Below are 21111 nucleotides of genomic sequence, written 5' to 3'. Positions count from 1 at the left end.
ACACCTGTTGGATGGTTACAGCCATGATGGCAAGAGAGAAAACAGTTTTGACATCTGGGAACTGTAACACCTACTATTGAACATCGAAAAGTGTTATGCCAGTACTGTAAAATGAGAGGTCCCTCAACAGAGTGCTTAGAGTTAATCTAAAGTGCTTCCCCCTTTATAGACAGCCACAGATGGTTCACACCCAAGGTTTCAGGGACTGTTCCAGGGGCGAGGGATGGCCACTCGTCCTGTGTCCTGAAGAAGGCTATGTATATATTTGGAGGATATGAACAGCTGGTGAGTCTTCATCACTCTAGTCTACACTGCCATACTTTCTGTCTAAATGGTCTAACGTTATTTAATTAATCTCCACTGCATTTGTTTTTTAAGGCTGACTGCTTCTCCAATGACATCCACAAGCTGGACACCACCGAAATGGTGTGGTCGTTAATTAATGCCAGGGTGAGTAAACCTCATTTAAAACAAATCTTCCTGGCCAGAGAATGTCTTGCATTGACTGTTCGATTCCAAATAAGGGTGGACGAAAAGCACATACTCGAAGAAACACAAAGCTAGACTGGCAACACGCTCAGTTACATTCAAAGCACTGCTGGAAATCAGCAACCCATTGGGTGTTACTGGTGTTGGCAGTTCTGCTACACAAGCACTCAGGGGTCAGATTGACCGGGTACAAAGGCTCTGCAGTGTAATGCTGCTCTCTGGTAGATGGCCAAGTGTAAAAAGCCTCAAAGAGGATTATACACAGTCCCCTTTTTTTGTGTTGAACTCTTCTGAAGTACATATTGGAGATAGACACTAGTGCCTAGGGCCACTTTGGACTGGTGGAAGTAGGACTTTCTCCACCGGTCCCTCACTTTCAAACTGTTTTATGATAAAGGAGATTACACTTTGGTGCTTACAGATTGATTTGAGCATGTGACTGAGTCCATTTCTCCTGCCTGTTCTCAGCTTGGATTCCTTTTTGGATGACAAAATGTGCTGTGATTTTATCATGACTTTTTTTCTGTCAAATTGAGATTTCATTTTCCCCCTGCTGCGCTATTTATAAAACAAGTTTAGGAGCCTTCTTGCTTGCATAGCATTTGTGAAAGACAATGGCAACACATTCTGAAAAGGAAGGCATGTGAAAAGCTTAACCGTGGCTATAGGCCAGCTGAATGCATAGGGAGTAGAGGCTTGCCTTTGTGACATTACATTACATTTAGCTGACGCTTTTATCCAAAGCAAATTACAATAAGTGCATTCGACCAAGAAGATACAAACTTGAAGAAAACAGAATCATATAAGTACATCAGGTTTCATAGAGCCAAAATATTTCAAGTGCTACTCAACTGGCTTTAGATAAGCCAGTCCTTTATTAGTACCATAATTTTCGGACTATAAGGCGCACCTGTATATAAGCCGCAGCAGCTAAATTGAATGATGTGTACATATTTAAGCCGCACTGGACTATAAGCCGCAGGTGTTTTTAATGTTTAATTACCATATGTAAGGGTTCGTGCACAGAGGGGATTGTCGGGAAAGAGATGGCTGTTTGAGGAAGCTCCCATTTATTAACATTTCAACAAACAAGTTGCATATTTGCATAACGTATTCAAGTGTTACCATTTAGTGCAATAGTAGCTACAGAACATGTACTGTGCTGTGTAAACTGTACTGTATCACATAGCGTTTCAGACACACAAACTTTTCAACTTTCAAACTTAAACGGTGCGCTCCCAGCGCACGTACCGGCAGTGATCTACAGCAGTGGTTTTCAACCAGTGGTACGGGGACAAACTGTCTCGCTCTCGTAATGTATGTCTGTCTTGCTCTCGTTCTGTCTCTCGTACCACTCTTGGTTCTACTTTTGCGTGCTACCTGTCTCACTCTTTTCCGGCCTCCAGCTTTTCCTGCTGGAGCCCGCCGCTTAAAGGTGGGGGGCGCGAACCGGCCATAGAGCCCATAGAGTTAAAGGTGGTGGACTGTAACCTGTAAAGTCCATAGATTTAGGAGGTCCCCTAGTGGCCGCTAGCTGTAAAAATCCATAGATTAGCCGCACCGTTATCCGCAGGGTCGAAAAATGGGGAAAAAGGCGCGGCTTATACTGTAGTACGAAAATTACGGTATATACAGTGGGGCAAAAAAGTATTTAGTCAGCCACCAATTGTGCAAGTTCTCCCACTTAAAAAGATGAGAGAGGCCTGTAATTTTCTTCCTAGGTATACCTCAACTATGAGAGACAAAATGAGAAAAGAAGAAAAAATACAGAAAATCACATTGTCTAATTTTTAAAGAATTTATTCGCAAATGATGATGGAAAATAAGTATTTGGTCAATAACAAACAAGATTCCTGTCTCTCACAGACCTGTAACTTCTTCTTTAAGAGCCTCCTCTGTCCTCCACTTGTTAACTGTATTAATGGCACCTGTTTGAACTCGTTATCAGTATAAAAGACACCTGTCCACAACCTCAAACAGTCACACTCCAAACTCCACTATGGCCAAGACCAAAGGGCTGTCAAAGGACACCAGAAACAAAATTGTAGACCTGGACCAGGCTGGGAAAACTGAATCTGCAATAGGTAAGCAGCTTGGTGTGAAGAAATCAACTGTGGGAGCAATTATTAGAAAATGGAAGACATACAAGACAACTGATAATCTCCCTCGATCTGGGGCTCCACGCAAGATCTCACCCCGTGGGGTCAAAATGATCACAAGAACGGTGAGCAAAAATCCCAGAACCACACGGGGGGACCTAGTCAATGACCTGCAGAGAGCTGGGACCAAAGTAACAAAGGCTACCATCAGTAATACACTACGCCACCAGGGACTCAAATCCTGCAGTGCCAGACGTCTTCCCCTGCTTAAGCCAGTACATGTCCAGGCCCGTCTGAAGTTTGCTAGAGCAGGGGTTCCCAAAGTGGGGGGGGGGGGGTCGCGAGACCCCGAGTGGGGGTCGCGAGATGATTACAAAATAAAAATGGAAAATAAAAATAAAAATATATAATCTTTTTTTTTTTATATATATATAATTTTTTGGGGAAATTATCATTAATAATAACGTTTGCATAGAATTTTTTTTCTTTGACAATCCACTAGCGCAGTTTTTCTCAAACCTTTTCTTTTTTTTTCCTGAAATCATTTCAGAATTTTTAATTGAAACCATAATAGAACTTTTTGGTAAAAAATCAACTAGACGTGTTTGGAGGAGAAAGAATGCTGAGTTGCATCCAAAGAACACCATACCTACTGTGAAACATGGGGGTGGAAACATCATGCTTTGGGGCTGTTTTTCTGCAAAGGGACCAGGACGACTGATCCGTGTAAAGGAAAGAATGAATGGGGCCATGTATCGTGAGATTTTGAGTGACAACCTCCTTCCATCAGCAAGGGCATTGAAGATGAAACGTGACTGGGTCTTTCAGCATGACAATGATCCCAAACACACCGCCCGGGCAACGAAGGAGTGGTTTCGTAAGAAGCATTTCAAGGTCCTGGAGTGGCCTAGCCAGTCTCCAGATCTCAACCCCATAGAAAATCTTTGGAGGTAGTTGAAAGTCTGTGTTGCCCAGCGACAGCCCCAAAACATCACTGCTCTAGAGGAGATCTGCATGGAGGAATGGGCCAAAATACCAGCAACAGTGTGTGAAAACCTTGTGAAGACTTACAGAAAACGTTTGACCTCTGTCATTGCCAACAAAGTGTATATAACAAAGTATTGAGATGAACTTTTGTTATTGACCAAATACTTATTTTCCACCATAATTTGCAAATAAAGTCTTTAAAAATCAGACAATGTGATTTTCTGGATTTTTTTTCTCAATTTGTCTTTCATTGTTGAGGTGTACCTAGGATGACAATTACAGGCCTCTCTCATCTTTTTAAGTAGGAGAACTTGCACAATTGGTGGCTGACTAAATACTTTTTTGCCCCACTGTAAGTGCTTTGTTAGTCACTTTATTGCTCGAAGTGGAGTCGAGCAGCTCCATACATTGCAAAGACGTTTCACCATTGAATGTTTGTTTTTTATTTATAGTTCTCCCTGACAGTGTCAATCCAATTTCTATTCTGAGATTGGTTGCCACTGAAATGAATACAATGTACCAAATACTGTACATTATCTTTCAAAGTCTGGTGGTTCCTAAAAAGGGATTTGGTTGTTAATGTAGATTTAAGGTTGTCCACTAGATGGCAGTGTTTACCTTAAGTTGTTGGCCAAGAAGCCTCATCTCGGTGTGTAGATGTAGCTTTACACCCAGGGTTATGATGAGCATTTCAAGAGCCATTGAGTTTTGATCTTAAGCTAATTCAGGATGTTGAAGGTCAGGTTAAGCAAGCAAATATGTAGTTAGCATCCTGCATCCTTCCTGGGTACACTGCTTTATGTTCCGTCTCTCTATTTAAATTGAAACATTCACGGCATCATCTCTCTGTCCTATCTTAACAGGGCACTCCGGCACGCTGGAGGGACTTCCACTCAGCCACCATCATCGGGACAAAGATGTTTGTGTTCGGAGGGCGAGCAGACCGCTTCGGTCCCTTCCACTCCAACAACGAGATCTACTGCAACAAGATCAAAGTGTTCGACACGGAGACCAACTGCTGGCTGAGCACCACCTCAATACTGCCGCTGCCAGACGGACGCAGGAGTCATTCAGCCTGTAAGACGCAAACAAGAAAGCAATTATATAAACCCATTTGTGACGATTCATTTGAAAGTGAAAAATGAAAAATGAAATATCCTGCAATATTCCAGTGTGACCTTTCCCTGTTTGTTCTCAAGCATGATTTGCTATTTTATGATTTGCTATTTTATGGTTTGCGTAGTGACAGTATACATAGTTCATTATCATTTTAATTAGCTCAAGATTGCATTTTGTCTTTGTCTGACTAAACAAATCAAAGCTAATGTGGCTGTTTCATATGATGGCATTTACTGTGCTGCAAATGCCCTGCATGATAGACGATGAACAAATGGTAATTGTTTTGTTTTCCTTTCTGTGTTTAGTTTCCTACAATGGGGAGCTGTATATTTTTGGCGGATACAATGCTCGTCTGGACCGGCACTTCAACGACCTCTGGAAATTCAATCCAGGTGATTCACCTTTTTGACGTCAGATAGGAAACACGTGTTTGCTGCTGTCGAGCCCTGCTGTATATTGTATCATTCCTGGGAGCGCTTCTTTGCAAAGTGCATGATTATGTTGTTTTTGATCTACCTGTATCGATTACTGTCTCTCTGTAGAGCTAGCTTATGTTGACCAACTTTCCTCCTCCCTCTGTTGAGATCAATGTAAACAGTGCCTCATTGCATCAGGCTAAATCTTATCTTAGTAGCTGGCTGTTCCCTTTCCCGCCCTGTCTTTTTACTAGAAACACGCAATAGAAAACTATAACACGCAATCACTCATATTGATTCTCAAGTAAGTTTAAGTGTTTTCTGGGAGAAACCTTGCGCACTTGTTCCACACAAAGCTGTCGGCAAACCTGCAATGTATTCTGCATCAATATGGTGTCTTGTATGATACAAAAGAAAAGTTAGAATACAACACCTTAAGTAGATGGAAGTCCAATGCGTTGCTCATGCCTGTGGCAATTTCTAGTGAAATATTTTACGTGTATCATGAAATTAGCCATATACTGATCTTACCTGTTATAACAACGTTTTCATAGGGGAAATACAAGGTATGATCTTTTGTGTCCAGTTAGTCTTGGACTGGGTGCACTGCTGTTAACCACTTAAACCTGTCCTCTGCAGTCCACTAGATGGCAGTACCTCAATTATAGTCCTAATTATTCAACACAGTGTGAAGTGCCTGTTGTTGCTATAGAGATGCAATGATGCTGTTGGCTCTTAGAGTGAGAGACTTAACATTTCATCCTTATATGGAGCACCCAAAAATATCTTCACCGTCATACTACACTTCTGCAAAGCAGGAGAGAGGATTGTTTCTATTTCTGAAATGTAAAGTTTTATATTCAAATTAAGGTTTTGTTGCTCCCTTTCATTCCCTTACCCTTGGGCCTTGTTTTCGTTACATAAAGCGTACATCTGAATGAACTGCAGGCACAATGGGAAGCTGTTGTACTTGTATGTATGTAGGTGTCTGGGAGTTTGTATCACTGCTATGAAGTAGTCCACAGATCAACATTTGTTCTGCTAAAGATCCCTCTTTGTAGCTATTCAGAGCAGGGATGTAATCTGAAGCTTTACTGATAGCCTCCACCTTCTGTCTTCTTTTTACGTCATAGTGTCTAAATATTGTCAACTTAATTCCTTTCTTGTGTGTACAAACTACAGAAACCGTTTCCTGGAATAAAATAGAACCCAAGGGCAAAGGCCCGTGTCCACGGAGACGGCAGTGCTGTTGTATGGTTGGAGACCGAATCATCCTCTTCGGAGGAACCAGGTGAGGGACAATTTACGAATTTCATTATATTGACAGGAAGTTGCAAAACATTAATAAACAAATGACTACATTTTACAAAGTCAAATGTATCTTAATTTTAACCCCGATTACACTGTACCCTGAATTAAATACAATTCAGATCTATATGTACCAGGGCCCAAAGTTACATAATGCAGCAATGCACAAACATACACAGCTAAATGTATTACGCATAACGAATATCTTAAAAACACCCTTATTAGTTTGAGTGGTTAAACAATTATAATTTGATTTAGCAATCATATATCCCTCTGTTGAAATTCAGTTGAAGTTCAGTGTTCAAATATCCAATTGTTTCTTGCTTATCAATGTACCACGGGAATGCATAATTGAAGCGTAATCTGACATCACTTGATAATAAGCCTCTGTGTGCCAGCTGAGCTATTGTTTCCTTCTAAAGACAGCAGTGCCACACAGCTGAATGCAGAAAGGTGCTGAGTGCAAAAAGGTGCCGACACTATTCAATATGTGCTGTATGCTTTCAGCTTCTTATTAATACAAATCTGTCTGTCTGTAGAATATTTCCAAAAGATCAAAGGTTTGATGCCCTTTGACTAAAAGATGAACCATGGTGTTTGTTTTGATAACAATGTTTTAGTTGTGAAGATGGAGCATGTGTTCTTTTGTTGGGATTTGAGTCTTTGCAGACTATTTAGGAGCAGGAGGATGATGCAAAAATGCAACTTTCTCCGATAGGAATAAAGCTAATATGTCAAACCACTTATTAGGAGACACCACATTTCCTCAGCATTGATGCTCCAACTTTGAAAACAGCAACTACTTCCCTAAAACTTTACTTGTTTGTTGACATACATGGTGACAACAACCACTTGTCATGACAGTTTTTTTTGCAAGATATATTTGCCTGGATTCCCACTTTTACTGCTTCAAAGAAAATGCCAGACTCTGAGAAATGATATGGACACTAAAGCCAGCATATTGAATAAGCTCCTAGTTTTTTAGAGACATGTTGCTTAAGATTTATAACAATATTGAAATACCGCCATTCTATTAGGATACGCTGTCTCTGACAGATAAAGGAATAGCTCAATAGTTCATAGATAAAGAATGAAAAGCTGTCTAATAAGATTAAAGATTGACGAAAGATGCAAATTGTTGGCAACTAATGTCTTTACACACAATTAAATTAATATACTCCTAACTCTTTATTGTTAGTGATTATAATTGTTATGAAGCACAGGCTTTCAAGACAAACAGCATGTTGTGTTAGTGGATACAAACTCTCCTCTTAAATACGGAGGGTCTGGCTCCGGTAGACAGCAGTCTGATGAGTCCCTTGTTGGATGTAAGACAGTAGTGATTGCCGGGGGATCGTAGATGTTATGGTGCCACTGGACTGGTGACTGGCTTCTGATAGGCCAGTAGCCGGTGGAGTAATGAGGGAGCTAACGGCATTAGCATGTTCCGTAGAGGAACAAGACCTGGGCTACTGTTATCAGCAATGCTGTGTTATCAGGCAAACCCCACTGGGACCCCCTGATAGTGGTGATCAGGAGGCTGAGGATAAGAGTCCTCTCAGCCCCACTACGTCTGCAGGCCCTGGAGTCCATAAGGCCTCTGGCTGCTGCTCCATGCGTTCTCCTACTGCTCCACCACATCATGGGGAGCAGCACAGCCTAATACACAAGTGTAATCTTGATTCCTCGACTAGCAGCCTAATAAAAAAAAATTAAAAAGATTGTTTTCTACTTATATACTGTTTATTTAACTGAATAAAGTGATAATTAGGCAAAAGATAAAGTGTCCCTCAACATTCTAGGATATCTTCAAAGTCAGGGTTAATGCAGTATAGAAAAGTATGCGATTTGATTTTGGTCATTAATTATCGAAAGAATATGAGATAATGGAAACATTTGTGTTTCCAGACAGTTGCCCTTTTCTAAATTTCTAACAATAAATTGAGTGTTTTTAATATTGGGCAGCATTAAAGTTGACCAATTAGTTAAAGATCACAGATAAGAGCAAGGTTGATGATGCCGAAAGCAAGGCAAGAGCAATCGTGTGTGTCTGAACATCCCAGCCTGCGAGTTAGCGCTCCAAGCGCAAGATGTTTGTCCGTGGAGGGTCATCCAACTTTCTGCAAATATATAAAGCCTGGGTAGCAGAAGATTTACAAATGAGAAGCGAAAGCTAGATGTAAACTGTTTGGCATCTACAACATTGGGGAGGCAGCCATCGTAAGCCATACTCAAGGGCAAAAGCACGGAAGTCTTGTCACTTTGTTTTCCAAGACTGACCACTACATGTAATGATGGATTTGTATGAGCTACGGTAACTAGCTTCAATCGTCTGTCAATGATACGGCAAGAAATACCATACATAGTCAGAATTATTCAGACATGTTAACAGTTGGATATTTAACCATTTATTTGCATTATAAACATCTAGCAATTAATGCTAAGGTGTAAAATATGGACTGTAAGTTTGAGTCTGAGAAAGTCTGATATTTTGAAAAGGAAAATTTAGTTCATGAACCTGCTATTACACTCCAGCAGATATATTGTTAAAGGCTGCTCTCCTAATGAAATGAGTCATTACAATTCAAATAAACAAAATGCCTCTAAATGTAAGGATTCAAAAGTCAGTTATAGATATAGAACTGAGGAAGAAAGGTTTTCTTAAGAAATCAAGGGCTTTAGAAGACACTTATTTTTGACTGAAGTGTGTTGTTTGGATTCTCGCTGGGATAAGTCCAGGATGGATTCTAAGGAGTCATGATTTCCTGTTGGGAGCAGACAGGGCTGGGGCTGGAAAGGGAGTGTCACTGGGATGATGGAGGGTGCTGGCTGAGCAGAGGGAGGAATCAAACTCCACTCAGTATCTCCAACATCCTGTTTAAAAAGTTCATGCTGGATTTCTTTTTTTCCCCCTGGAGAAATAGGTCCAATTAAATGTGTAACATTCATGAATGAACACAGAGTATCTCTACATTGGAGAACTTTGGTTTGTTTGTGTTATTTGTAAAGTGGAGCACTGTGTTTCTCAGCTGTTCTAAGTCTGCAAAGATGTTGTTTCCTGTTACTGTAGAAATTACAGCATGATCCTGGCAGACGCCGAGTGAGCCGGCCACACAGGCTTCTCCTGAGCAGCACTACACGTTTGGTGTTTACATGAGCACACTTAAGCCTCTTACACACAGGAACCCCCAAAAGCACGTGCACACACATGCTAAAACACACAATCAGACTGCGACCAGCTTCCTATCACACTCTATTGTTTAACTAAGAAAGTGTCTCTTAAGGTAAACTTGGTGTTCTTTCATTTCTGATATTATTCTAAAGAAGGATAGTTTTCTTTCCGATGTATTGTGAACAATGGGTTTAAAACAAGCCTTTGCTGTGTTTATTTGTCAATGACTTAACAACACAAGGGCCTTTAATAGGGCTGGTAAGTTATTGGTGTCTGTCTCAATGCCGCTGACAAATGCTTGCACATGCCGCCATGAATGATTTGCTGGACACCTTGCTTGTGTTTTCTTGCGAGGCGTCTCATTGTGGTAGGCCTGCCAAAGGAAATTGTTTTTCAAATTTATGGTCCACAACTTGTTTTCCTGGGTTAGTTGTCCTTTCATATTGATCCAAGACAGAACCCTGCTGTTGATACGTATTCCCAGTTTATGATATTTATTTGCCCTGCAGGAATTTGTTTAGGAATAATTTATTACTTTAGTCAAGGACACTAAAACTATTAAGTCCACGAGCCCGCTGCTTTCAAAGGGATTACACTTTGGACCAGACAATAACAGAGCAGTGTTAACACATTCGTAAAACAAACATCAACATCGGGATAAATGTCCTAATGAATAGAAATACACTAGAGTAAACAAAACCATTACAATATAGTTGTCATTCTCCCGCCTCTAATATGCTTGGATTTAGATGATTGAAATCTAATGTAAAGATAGTTTTTCCTTATTTTGGCACTAATTGAGCTGTCATTCAGCTGGATTAAATGCATGATATTGTTTTAGGGTACAGAGACTTCCTTTTCTTTTAGGGTAAATTAATTTGTGTGTGTGAATGATGGGCTTGGCATTAGTGGCAGTCTTCTGAGTGCCACTTACGTCAGTGTAAACAGGCCTGCTGAGCTGCAGAAGGGCGCGGAATCTTGCCCCAACTCTGATTTATGACCTTTGGGAGCATTCTTTCTCACCGAGTGCAATTTGATATACCCTCTGCGCCTCTGCTACACTCATTTAATGAGACCTGCTCGCTGCCCCACGAAGGACGACCCGCGCATGACTGACTCCACCTGCACTGGCCTTCACCTACGCACAAAATCAGCATACTCTGCTAAAACCCTCTACGTTTGGGGCTTTTTTCTCACCTGCTAATGTTGACTTGCCTATAAAAACAGTGCCACAGAGATTATAAATCTCCTGCAGAGTGTATGTGGTCATCGTTGGCATTCGTCACACTCTGTGTATAAATGCTTACAACAAGCCCTGGTTGGGCTAAATCGGGAAACATTTGAAGCTTAGGAACAGGGCATCCTACGCAGGGCAGGATGTGAATAAGGACAGGACAGATTGGCATGCTGGGAGCAGACAGCTTGGAATCTGTGAAGGGAAATCTGGGACTGGTTCTTGATCTACTTGGACATGGAAATATGTATTAATCATCTTTTCATTATATTTTTATAATATGTTTTGCTGTGACAGGGATTTATTTCTCCCTGCCATCTGTAATTGATGACTAATTAAAATAATCTGTTTGTGAGAGCTTGCTCTTTTGTTCTTAATGTGTAAGTGGAACACGCACTAGTTAGCTGTCTGTAGAAGGGACATTTTAGCCCTTCAGCACCTTGTGTGTGGACTGCTCATGAGGAGTGTTGTTCAAAAGGGTTTTAATTGCCTTTCACTGTGAGAAGCAGGGAGCAGTGTGTCTGTCAGTTTCGCTCGAACAACGTCAAAGTGGCCATAGGCCTTGAATGAGTTTCATTGATGTCATCACTGTGCTGAGGCAGGCCCAGATAAGGTCTTTGACCATTATGTAATCTAATAACGGAAGAAACAAGGTCATTATCTCAGACCTGCAATTCTGCAAAAAAGGCAACAAAAAATACAGCTGCTTCATTTTCAACATTTGTGCAACCTGCTGGCGTGTTATAACTGCAGTATTTTCTTTAGATAGCTGCATACCATATGCTAAAGAACAATTGTTAATAAAAACTGATAATATTGTGTCACACTCCATTGGTAATTAACTTCACAAAAATAAATAATTGACTGTAGCACTGACTACAGGCCCACTTACATGGCTCTGTGTTGTCTTGCAGATGACTATTATAATATAATTGTTCTTAACATCTAAAATGCAGCCAATCAGAGGCCTCTGTACCCAGTTTTGAAATAGCTGACACTGGCTTCAAAGACACATTATATTGAGGGGCTCTAGTTTCAGGTGCTTCTTATAAATATCAGTTTATGTTCTTATATCTTTTCAATTCAGGCACAGCTGCAGTCTGCTTCCTAACTGCCTGATTTTCCCAATATTTGTCCCAATGCATTGTGTTTTTGGCATCTCTCCATATTCTTAAAATATCTCAATGCCCACATTTCACTTCCCCTTGCTCAGAATCCAAAAATTCAAATGGTGTGCAACTGCTGAGACGTCTTACTTCCCATGAAGCGTGCCATGTGTGTGTTTGCAGTTCCCTTTGCAATAGATTCAAATGACTTAATGACTCACAGCTCCTGTGGTTCAGCTGACGTCAGTACGTTTTACACACACACACACATGCTTGCTTTCGTCTGCAAGCTCTAAATATGTTCTGTCGCTCTGTATATTTAGTTAAGATGGAAACATGACATCTGACAACATTTATACTATTGAGTCCCCTTTTCTTATGCTTCTGTCTGTTGCTGACACTACTTAATCATAGGTGTTAAACTTAAAATCTTGTTTGTAAGGAATATAAAATTCAAATGGGTTTAATTTGTCAGTTGTCCTGCCTCCATATAGTTTTCAGGTAAGGAGAGTGTGTGGCAGCTAAATGCTCTGATTACATAGCAGTTAATCTCACTGGTAGCCAAAACATCCCACCCAAAAACCACTTGTTTAATCCACCAGAATCTCACCGTGATATTTAATCTGTGTGGAATTCAACTGGTCATTTCAAAACAGCAAGTTGTTGAGCCCTGCAGAACTCCTTCAGAGTCCAGTGATTTTGTTTAGTAGTTCAGCAAGGTCAAAAAGCCTGGTGCCTCGATATCACATGCATGGCTATTTTGCACCTTATCAATGACTGAAAGGGCTGGTGTTATGATAGTCCAGCCGGTTAAAGTGTGGCTTGTTATCATTGTTGAACCTGAAGGTTCAAATGTTAGACTCAACACAAAATGGCACTGAGGCAGGGCTCATTCTGAAACACTTTATTTTCATGAAAGACTTTGCACAAAAACCCCTGTTTCGGATTTTCATTCATTCTCGATATAAATATCATTATGGCTGCTCTTCCTGCGCCCTATAGCGTCTTCAGATCTGCTACAATGGAAGCTGGCTCCATGGACACACGGCTATCAACACACCATAGATTATGATGCCACACACATCTTGCCGTTTGGCCTTTAGTGTCAAAGGCTAGGCTGCAGAAGTTTCCTTTATTAATTGTCTGTATGCAAGTGTGTGTGTGCGCTCGGTGCTCGAGATAAAACCTGTCAAACAGTGGAGGTGACCCCAACAGGATACAGGGCATCCCGCACGTGTCGGGACAGGACTTTTGGGCAGCGCAGCAACACTGTGATTTACTCTTCAAAGACAAGCTCATGATAGTATTTCATCTGCATCTTAACCCTCTTTAACCCACTAACAGCCTGTATACGTTGAGGTGTCATAGGGTTGAGTGTTACACTGCAGCTAGAATAAACAGCCTGCATAGGTGCCGCTTTGTGTGGCTGCTGTCCACATTCATTCAAATGTCTAAATAGTAGTAGTTTGACATGTGATTTACTACAGTCATCGCAAATAAAACGTCTCATGGTGGTTTTAGGTCCCCTCTGTGGAACAATGCCATGCTGTGTAGACAAAGTAAAAAACGACACCCACCTACAGAATAGGAGGCTATCGTTCACACTTGGCAAGTCATGTTTAAACAACCCTTCTTGGCAGTGGAATATACTTTTTTGAAAGCCTTTTGTTAGTGAGAGACAATATATCAACTAACATGACAAGAAACACTTGTAAAAGAGCAGGATATAAAGAGATAACCACTGGCCTGGAGTAGCTTACTACTGAGCTACTCTGATGGAACAGTACTAAAACTGTGGTTTGTAGTGTACATTTACTGTGAGTATTTCCTATTGTGAGTGTCTGCTATTACGTGGCTGACCTTGACTGTAGTCTTAAGCTGCATGTGAGGATGGGGGCTATAGAGGAAGTACCTTGTTTTCCCGAAATGAATCCCCCAGCTATAGAAAAGCTTTCAAGTTTTCCCTGTATATTAACCAGCTGTGTTCAAGGTCCTGCAAAAATAAATGTCCTCTCCCTTATTTTTATAGGCAGCTAGGTTGATAACAACCTGTTCTGATAAAAGGGACTACATTTGCTTGAGATTTACAGGATCAGTTTTTCCTATCCAATACCACCACCAAGTCCAAATACATTTAGTCTACAGGGGCTGCACTTTGAGATGCTTCACCAGCGGCTGGCATCTCCTCTGTCTAATCTGAAGCCAGGCGTCTCCCTCTGGGAGCCAGCTGTAGTTTGTGTCTCACCCTCTGCATGGGGCTTAGGTCTGGGCAACTGCAGCTCTTAATCCACTGTCCAGCCACTGCCCGGGAGGGGGCACAGATAACTCGGTAAGACGAGGTAAGACAGTCGAGATTAAGGCAGGAGAAATGGACGGGAATCTATCGATCGTGATAACCAAGTCTATTGGATACGTTTACGAAAGTTTCATTCCCAAACTGTGGCGAGGTCAGTTTCGATTCTCCAAAGTCTAGCAATAGCCCATCAGATACTCTCAGTAATTATTTAATAAAAATACTTTGACTAACACTTTTAGGGAAAAATGATTACCAAATAATCTTGGCGACTTGCACTGTATCATTAAACACTTTCTAATAACAGCTTGGTAGTGTGTTATTAGGCACATAGCTCTATCTTTAAATGAATGTTATAACCCTTTTGAAAAGAGATATGTATTCCTCCTACAATATCAGAACAGTGTTGCAACAGACTAGCCACAATCTTATAATATTCTTTATATTTGATTTATTTGGTCATTTACAAATAGCTGTTTTTTAGTTTCCTGACATTTCACTTCCTGTTCCCAATGTTTTCACTCGGTACCAAAGTGGTGCTGAAATAATTAGATTTGATGTCTGGTGTTCCTGATAAGGTGCTCTGCAGGAAGTTGTAGTGTCCGATGAGTTCCTGTTAGCTGATGCTTCTGAGGGACCAGAGTTAGGTAGGAAAGGGATGCACGTAAAGAATGAGGATATGACCAATGGAGCCACCGAAAACACTCCTACGACAGGACAATTTCCAGATATAGTGTTTATCCTTGGTGTTGCTGAACCCTCAATCTTTTTCTTGTTGCTTCATTTTCATTGGTGAAGAATTTGTAGGCAATTAAATTCCTGGACACTTGAGACAACGTGGAGTGTTCCCAGGATCTGTGTTGTTCCCTCATTAGTTTTAGGACTGCAGTTGAGCTCTTTATTCTACCGTTTTGAGACTTAGGTTGAGGAGATAATGAGGTGGAGCAGGCAGTGCATTGCTAGAAAGGACTGGCAATTGGGTGATTAGACACCCTCATTGAGTGTTGTTTGAAATAGCAACCAGTGTTTTTCTTAGCGGGGGAGCGGCATCACTCAGGCCTCATTCAGACTGGAAACCACGGTAGGGGGAGGAGCACTTTCACACATAGCGATACTTAGCTGATCGAGTAACAAAGTGAGCCGTGAAACACCAGGATGCCACATAAAGTCGTACATTGTGACTTTCCCGCTTCCAAACACCAGTTCATCAGACACCTCTTTTCCCTCCCTTTCCTCTGCCTCTATGATCCAGGCTCTTCCTTTTTTTTGCGGTGACCAATAAAGCCTTAACATTCCCTAATGTTCTGCCAAATTTCACACCCAGGCCGACATCATCCATGAGCATGCGAGAAAGCTTCTTCCAAGGGGAATGCAATCTTGATCTCTCTTGTTGCTCTCTGCTCAAGCGTCCTCTTATCTGCACCTTTTCACGCGTCAGCATCCAAGCCCTGCACCCTCGCACAGTAGTTGACAGCTACTACAGTGGGCTCTTTAGATAGAGATGCTACTTTTCATTACTCCTGTTAAGGGGACAGCCTGCTGTTGTCAGTTCCAGTTATGCAGAGTCTAATGCAACCAATACATATTTCCTTTTTTAAATGAGGTGGCAATCTTTGACTTTTCACAATGAGGCAGTGAATATTTGGGATTTGGACCAAATGTAAAACCCATTTCATACAAAAATAGTAAGGTCATAACATTCAACAAGAGGAATTTGAGAGCAGTTGAAAAGGTCTAAAAGGAGCCAATTATGAAATATATGGCAATTGGTGGCCATTAATGCATAATGATGGCATCTATCAGGCAACTGTTTACTTGGTGTGTAATAGATAGATAGATAGATAGATGTTTACTTTATTGATCCCAATTTGGGAAATTATTTTCTTTTACATTTTTCCTCATGACATTTCAGACTTAATTCACAAAGATGGTTTATTAACATTTAATAAACGTTTAATTAAGTTGAATAAATACAAGGCTTTTGTAGCAATCTATCAATTGTTCTTATAGCTGCAGTTTGATTGTGAGGTACATTAGTGCTCATTCTCTTGGTTTAGTAATTAGAATTGGAAACTACCATTTGAATCAGCACACTAATTAACGGCAGGTCCAGGAGTAGACAGTGACCAATGATGATGGGAAGGTGGTTGAGGGTTTTCTGATAAAGACCCATGCTTTAAGCCCGGGTGGATCACCTCCTGGGGGGCTGGGGGCGTAATGACTTCCCCAGCTGGCCCCCTGGGACGACTGCGCTCGTGCTCCGCACCTCTCCTGGCCGCTTTAAGCCACTACTATGTTTGTTTAGGGAAGATTAGCAACGTAAAACCCTTACAACATCCTGAACACGCAGCAAAGGGAGACGCGATGGAGAAGACAGCGGGAGAGAGGAATAGAGATTGATGAGCAGGGAGTCACTGGAGGAGAACGTACTTTGTGTTCAACAAGAGAATAGTTTGGGGCAAGAGTGAGAAATGGAAAGAGATTGAAGTAAAGGGGAAGTATCAACATTTGTATCCCAAGCTATTAAAAACAAGTATTTTCTGCTCCATTGCTTCAACAGTACTCTAGCTGTGTCATTAGCCGATCCATGCGTAGCAGAAAGCATCTTGCAAAGCTTTTGTTAGACACCAAACCCTGCAACCAAATCCCATTCTCAATGATATTTATAACCTGCTTGGTGAAGGCACCTGTCTGGAGGAAGCTGTCCTTTGGGTAGTGTAAAACTCTAAAGTGCTTTTTTATCCACTAATCTAGAAATGTCTCTTGAGCACTGGATATATGATGAAGCAATGTAATGTACTGGATGTGGGGATAAATCCTCCTTAGCATTTCTCTCCATTTCAGCTTTTTTCATACAGTATGCTCCCAAATACTTACCCTTGCATTTAAGTTAATTGATTAGTCCTAACTAAAATAGTTTAAAAAGAGAGTTGTGACACAGCTAGGCTATCTTATAGCTGTGGTGCACCAGGTGTGTGGCAGGTGTGTGTGTGATTAGCTCTGGCAGGAAACAGATGTGTAGTGATATCAACGGCTGCACAGGTCTGAGGCACTATCAGCGCGGGCCAGCCTGCCGTCTCACTGCAGCGCTCCACTTCCTGTGGGCTTAAATCATACCAGCCCATGATAAAGAAGAGCGGGAGCACTGTGTTAACAGCATTGAGAATAATCTGTGGCTCCCTGATTATGAAATGCTGTGATGAAAGAAAGATCTTATGTGGGTGGATGACATTGGGAGTCTGCTGGTAACTAAATATTGGGAATTCACGGAACGATTTGAGGTGAAAAAGCAATAAAGTTGCCCCATTAAACACTTAAGTAGCTAATACAACCTTGGCAAGTTGTGTGGCTCGGGCTCATGATAACAGACAGGAAGTTTAAGAGTTACTGTTGTCCTCTTGGACAGGTTTAAAGCTTTGACGACTTGTAAATTAAAACAACTATTCTTTATTGTCTTTACAGCCCCTGTCCAGAGCAAGGAATGGGGGATGAATTTAACCTCATGGATCATTCAGACCTGTATATCTTAGACTTCAGTAAGTATCCTCGCCATTATCCATATCTGTCTTCTTGGCTTATTTTGTGTAAACTTTCAAATCTGATTGATACATCCCTTTAAACACCCCCAAGTAGGTATTGTAAGTATTTTCAGCTAATTCAAAGAGTAACTCCCCCTTTTTTCTACCTGGTTTTTGTATGCCAACGTGACTAATGAGGACAACATTTTTGGGAATTGGTCCTTTTCATGAAACTAAACTATGCTCCAACACATCTAACTCCATCACACCAACACTCTTCTCTCCAATCTTCACTCTCGTTTCCTCTGTTATCTTGTGGGAACAAGTCACATTACACAAAAACAAACAAACCTGATCAAGCTAAAGGTTAAGGAAAACATTTTTATTGTCTGTAGAGTCCCTTTCATAACGTTGTCATACACTTATTTCACCAATCTAAGCCTGTCGGTAGCAAAAACAAGCACTTCAAATGAATGGTGTGGAATTGCCTTAATTGATCATTTTGCAGACAGTTTTGCAGAAGTCATTTGCAGTGTTTTCTTAAATACACACTTCAAAAGTGGTTCTCACTTTGACATAAAAATATCGAAAATTGGTTGAAACACAAGTTAGCCTTTTAAGAAGGTGTGTAATCTTACAGATGCAAATACTCAAGCGAACCCAGATTGCTATTGTTGATAAAGTATTTTCAGCAATATTGAATAGTCAGTAAATAAGCTATCCTCCACTTTCCTCCACACGTTTTAGAACCTTGTTACATCACTGCTTCATTTCTCACCCAGCCCTGTATGCCTGGCCTTGGCCCTGCCTGTTATCTCATGGGCCACTTCCGTCTCCTGCACTACCAAATATAGCCATTTCCTGTCTGCACTTGGGTAGCCTGTGATGCTGTGGTGACACAGTGTGTGTAGGTGGGTTTACACAGGGCCCGGTTGGGGCTGGCAGTACCCGGTGGCATCCCCTGTGGCACACGCCTCCACGTGCCAGTCGCGTGTGCCTTCACACTGTTTACCACTGAACATATGGTGGAGCAGCCATGACGCTGATAATAACCAAGAGGAAGTTTGTAATATGATGCTTTAATACCGGCATTAATGTCCTTATGAAACGCCATTGTCTGTTTCAGCTGTTTTTCTGGGGTATGGTAGAAACAGGAACATGGTAATCTTTACACCACGGAGAGGAAATCAAAGCCCTTTCATCTCCATATTCTTAGATCTGACCTGCCTTGATCCATTTTGAATTCCCACAGCTCAAATGTATATTCTGAATATGATTAGTGTCTGTGATCAGTCATGACTCATGCTCTCTTTTCTTTTCAGAACCCAATTTGAAGACGTTATGCAAAATAGCTGTTATTCAGTACAGTCTGGAGCATTCAGGACTCCCACATGATATCAGGTCAGCAGAGCATCCTCTTCTCCAACATTAGCGCCATTTGGTCACAGAACTGACTTATTGTATCCATGCTGTTTGTATTATATGCCCATCCTTTTTTGCCCCCCATCTGTTTCTCAAAATAATGAGGCTGTTTTTCATAGAGGCAAATTATGACTCATTATGCTTCATTTACCTAGTGGTAACTTTTACTCAGGCTTTTGTCTGACTTTACTTCAAGTCCCTAAGTGTACAATTTGTATATTATTATATCTTCCTCCAACTAATAGCATGTATAAAAGAATCTGACATTAATGACCTTAAATGTTAAAGGAAAACACTTTTTGTACATCCTAATATCCCAAATCCAGCTGACAAAATGTTTGTCACCTAATGTGGTTTCAAAATGGTAAGCAACCTTTTGGTTTTTGACTCGATTTGTGTTTTTCTCACTTTACAAAATATTAAATTAAACTTCGTACCTGCTTGCAACTGAAAAGCAGGTGTAAAATAAAAAAGAATAAGATAAACATTTCTGCCCAAAGAAACAAGTATTACCATTTAATAATATATCATTTTCCACTCACATTGACATGTTAGATTTATTTGACACATAACCTGCAAGAGAGACTCAGAAGTTTGCGACTGACTGTGACTATAATCACAGAAAACATGTTTATCTCTTCAATTTCCTTTATTCACATCAGTAAAATGTCTCTTGATACTCACACAATCATTCCATTGTATGCAACTTAATAACCTTAATCTACAGACTTATTAGACATGCATCTGAACCATTTGAGCTTTTCTTCTACATGAACCCCATGGAACGTGATACTAATTCCTCCTCTTAGCTCCTCATCCCTCTCTCTGTCACTGCCACCTTGCACACTCCCCTCTTTGCAGTTGTGTTTGTAACCCGTAGAGAGTTTTTCTGTGGGGTCACAGGACTCTGGTTAACTCCCTTTGCCCCTCGCTGGCATCTCCAGCTCCAGTGCCAATCTCCCCTCTCAAACACACACGCGCACAAAACAAAAACGAACAAAGCAATTGAGAGGGAGTGAGTGTGAAACCAGAGCCAGTGATAACAATCTGCAGCTCAACCTCTGACCTGTCAGCAGGTCAGCAGTAGACCCTGCTTTCGGCCCCTGCTCCCTGCTCTCGTGTTACCGCGGGCCCTTCCCTCATCCACGTCCACATCGTAGCCCTTCACTCCAACAAACGGGGGGCGGGGGGGGGGGAGAGCAAATTTCACACTGTTGCTTGATTGACTGTCATTGATGGTTGAAGTTAATATAAGCCTCAGGATGGACGAGGACTAAACACTCCAACATTAATGTTTATAAAAACCTGTGTCATTATCGACAGCAATCCATATGAGTGAGATTAGTTTGGAGTATACTGGAGCCTTTAGCCTTCCAGAATACTTGAGGGTGCTTTCACAAATTAACCTGCAATTCCCTGATCTGAATATAAATAGCTTTTTCTTATGCAAGATCATTTGGTCACCATAGTTACAGGTATGCACTTTAGCACAAGTCTTATAATTGTTAGGACTCAAATATGTGTTGTGTTTGCCTCCTAGCCCTTCTGTTTTAGCATCCCCCCAATAAAGACAACAGCACACAATAACCCACATAGACTACTCAATAACTATCCTATTGCAATATTACAATCCAAAATGCATGTTTCTATGTGTACGTTTCTACAGTATAGACTGATGAAGAGAAACTAGACCACAACTAAAACCAACAATGTTTCTTTATACAAGTCATGTGTCAAATGTCCTTGTTAGTTTTTAACATATTTAAACCACCTCATCCATTTTTTTTAAAGTCAAGATGTAGTTAATTAAACGTCTTGGCATTTTATTACTATCTTATTAAAAGGAAACTTTTAATATGTTTCAGTTATCAGATTTTGGACATTTCAATCAAGCAAGAATGCCACCTCATTCCAAACCCTGTTGTCATTGCCAAAAAAAGAAAATACA

At 41.0% G+C, this 21111-nt stretch overlaps 1 protein-coding gene across 1 annotated transcript in view; it reads left to right on the top strand.

The window, feature by feature from the left end:
- klhdc3 (kelch domain containing 3) overlaps positions 1 to 21111 on the top strand; it is a 29690-nt gene that overhangs the window by 5384 nt on the left and 3195 nt on the right. Inside the window, exons 4-10 of the mRNA XM_079691031.1 lie at positions 170 to 285; positions 379 to 450; positions 4439 to 4652; positions 5000 to 5086; positions 6293 to 6401; positions 17686 to 17759; positions 19064 to 19142. Of these exons, the coding sequence (XP_079547157.1) occupies positions 170 to 285; positions 379 to 450; positions 4439 to 4652; positions 5000 to 5086; positions 6293 to 6401; positions 17686 to 17759; positions 19064 to 19142 (751 nt within the window). The remainder of the gene's footprint in view (positions 1 to 169; positions 286 to 378; positions 451 to 4438; positions 4653 to 4999; positions 5087 to 6292; positions 6402 to 17685; positions 17760 to 19063; positions 19143 to 21111) is intronic.

This window comes from Notothenia rossii (genome assembly GCF_949606895.1).
Source record: "Notothenia rossii genome assembly, chromosome: 6".
NCBI lineage: Eukaryota > Metazoa > Chordata > Actinopteri > Perciformes > Nototheniidae > Notothenia > Notothenia rossii.
Note: the sequence above shows the minus strand (reverse complement) of the source record. Positions and strands in the feature narration are given on the sequence as shown.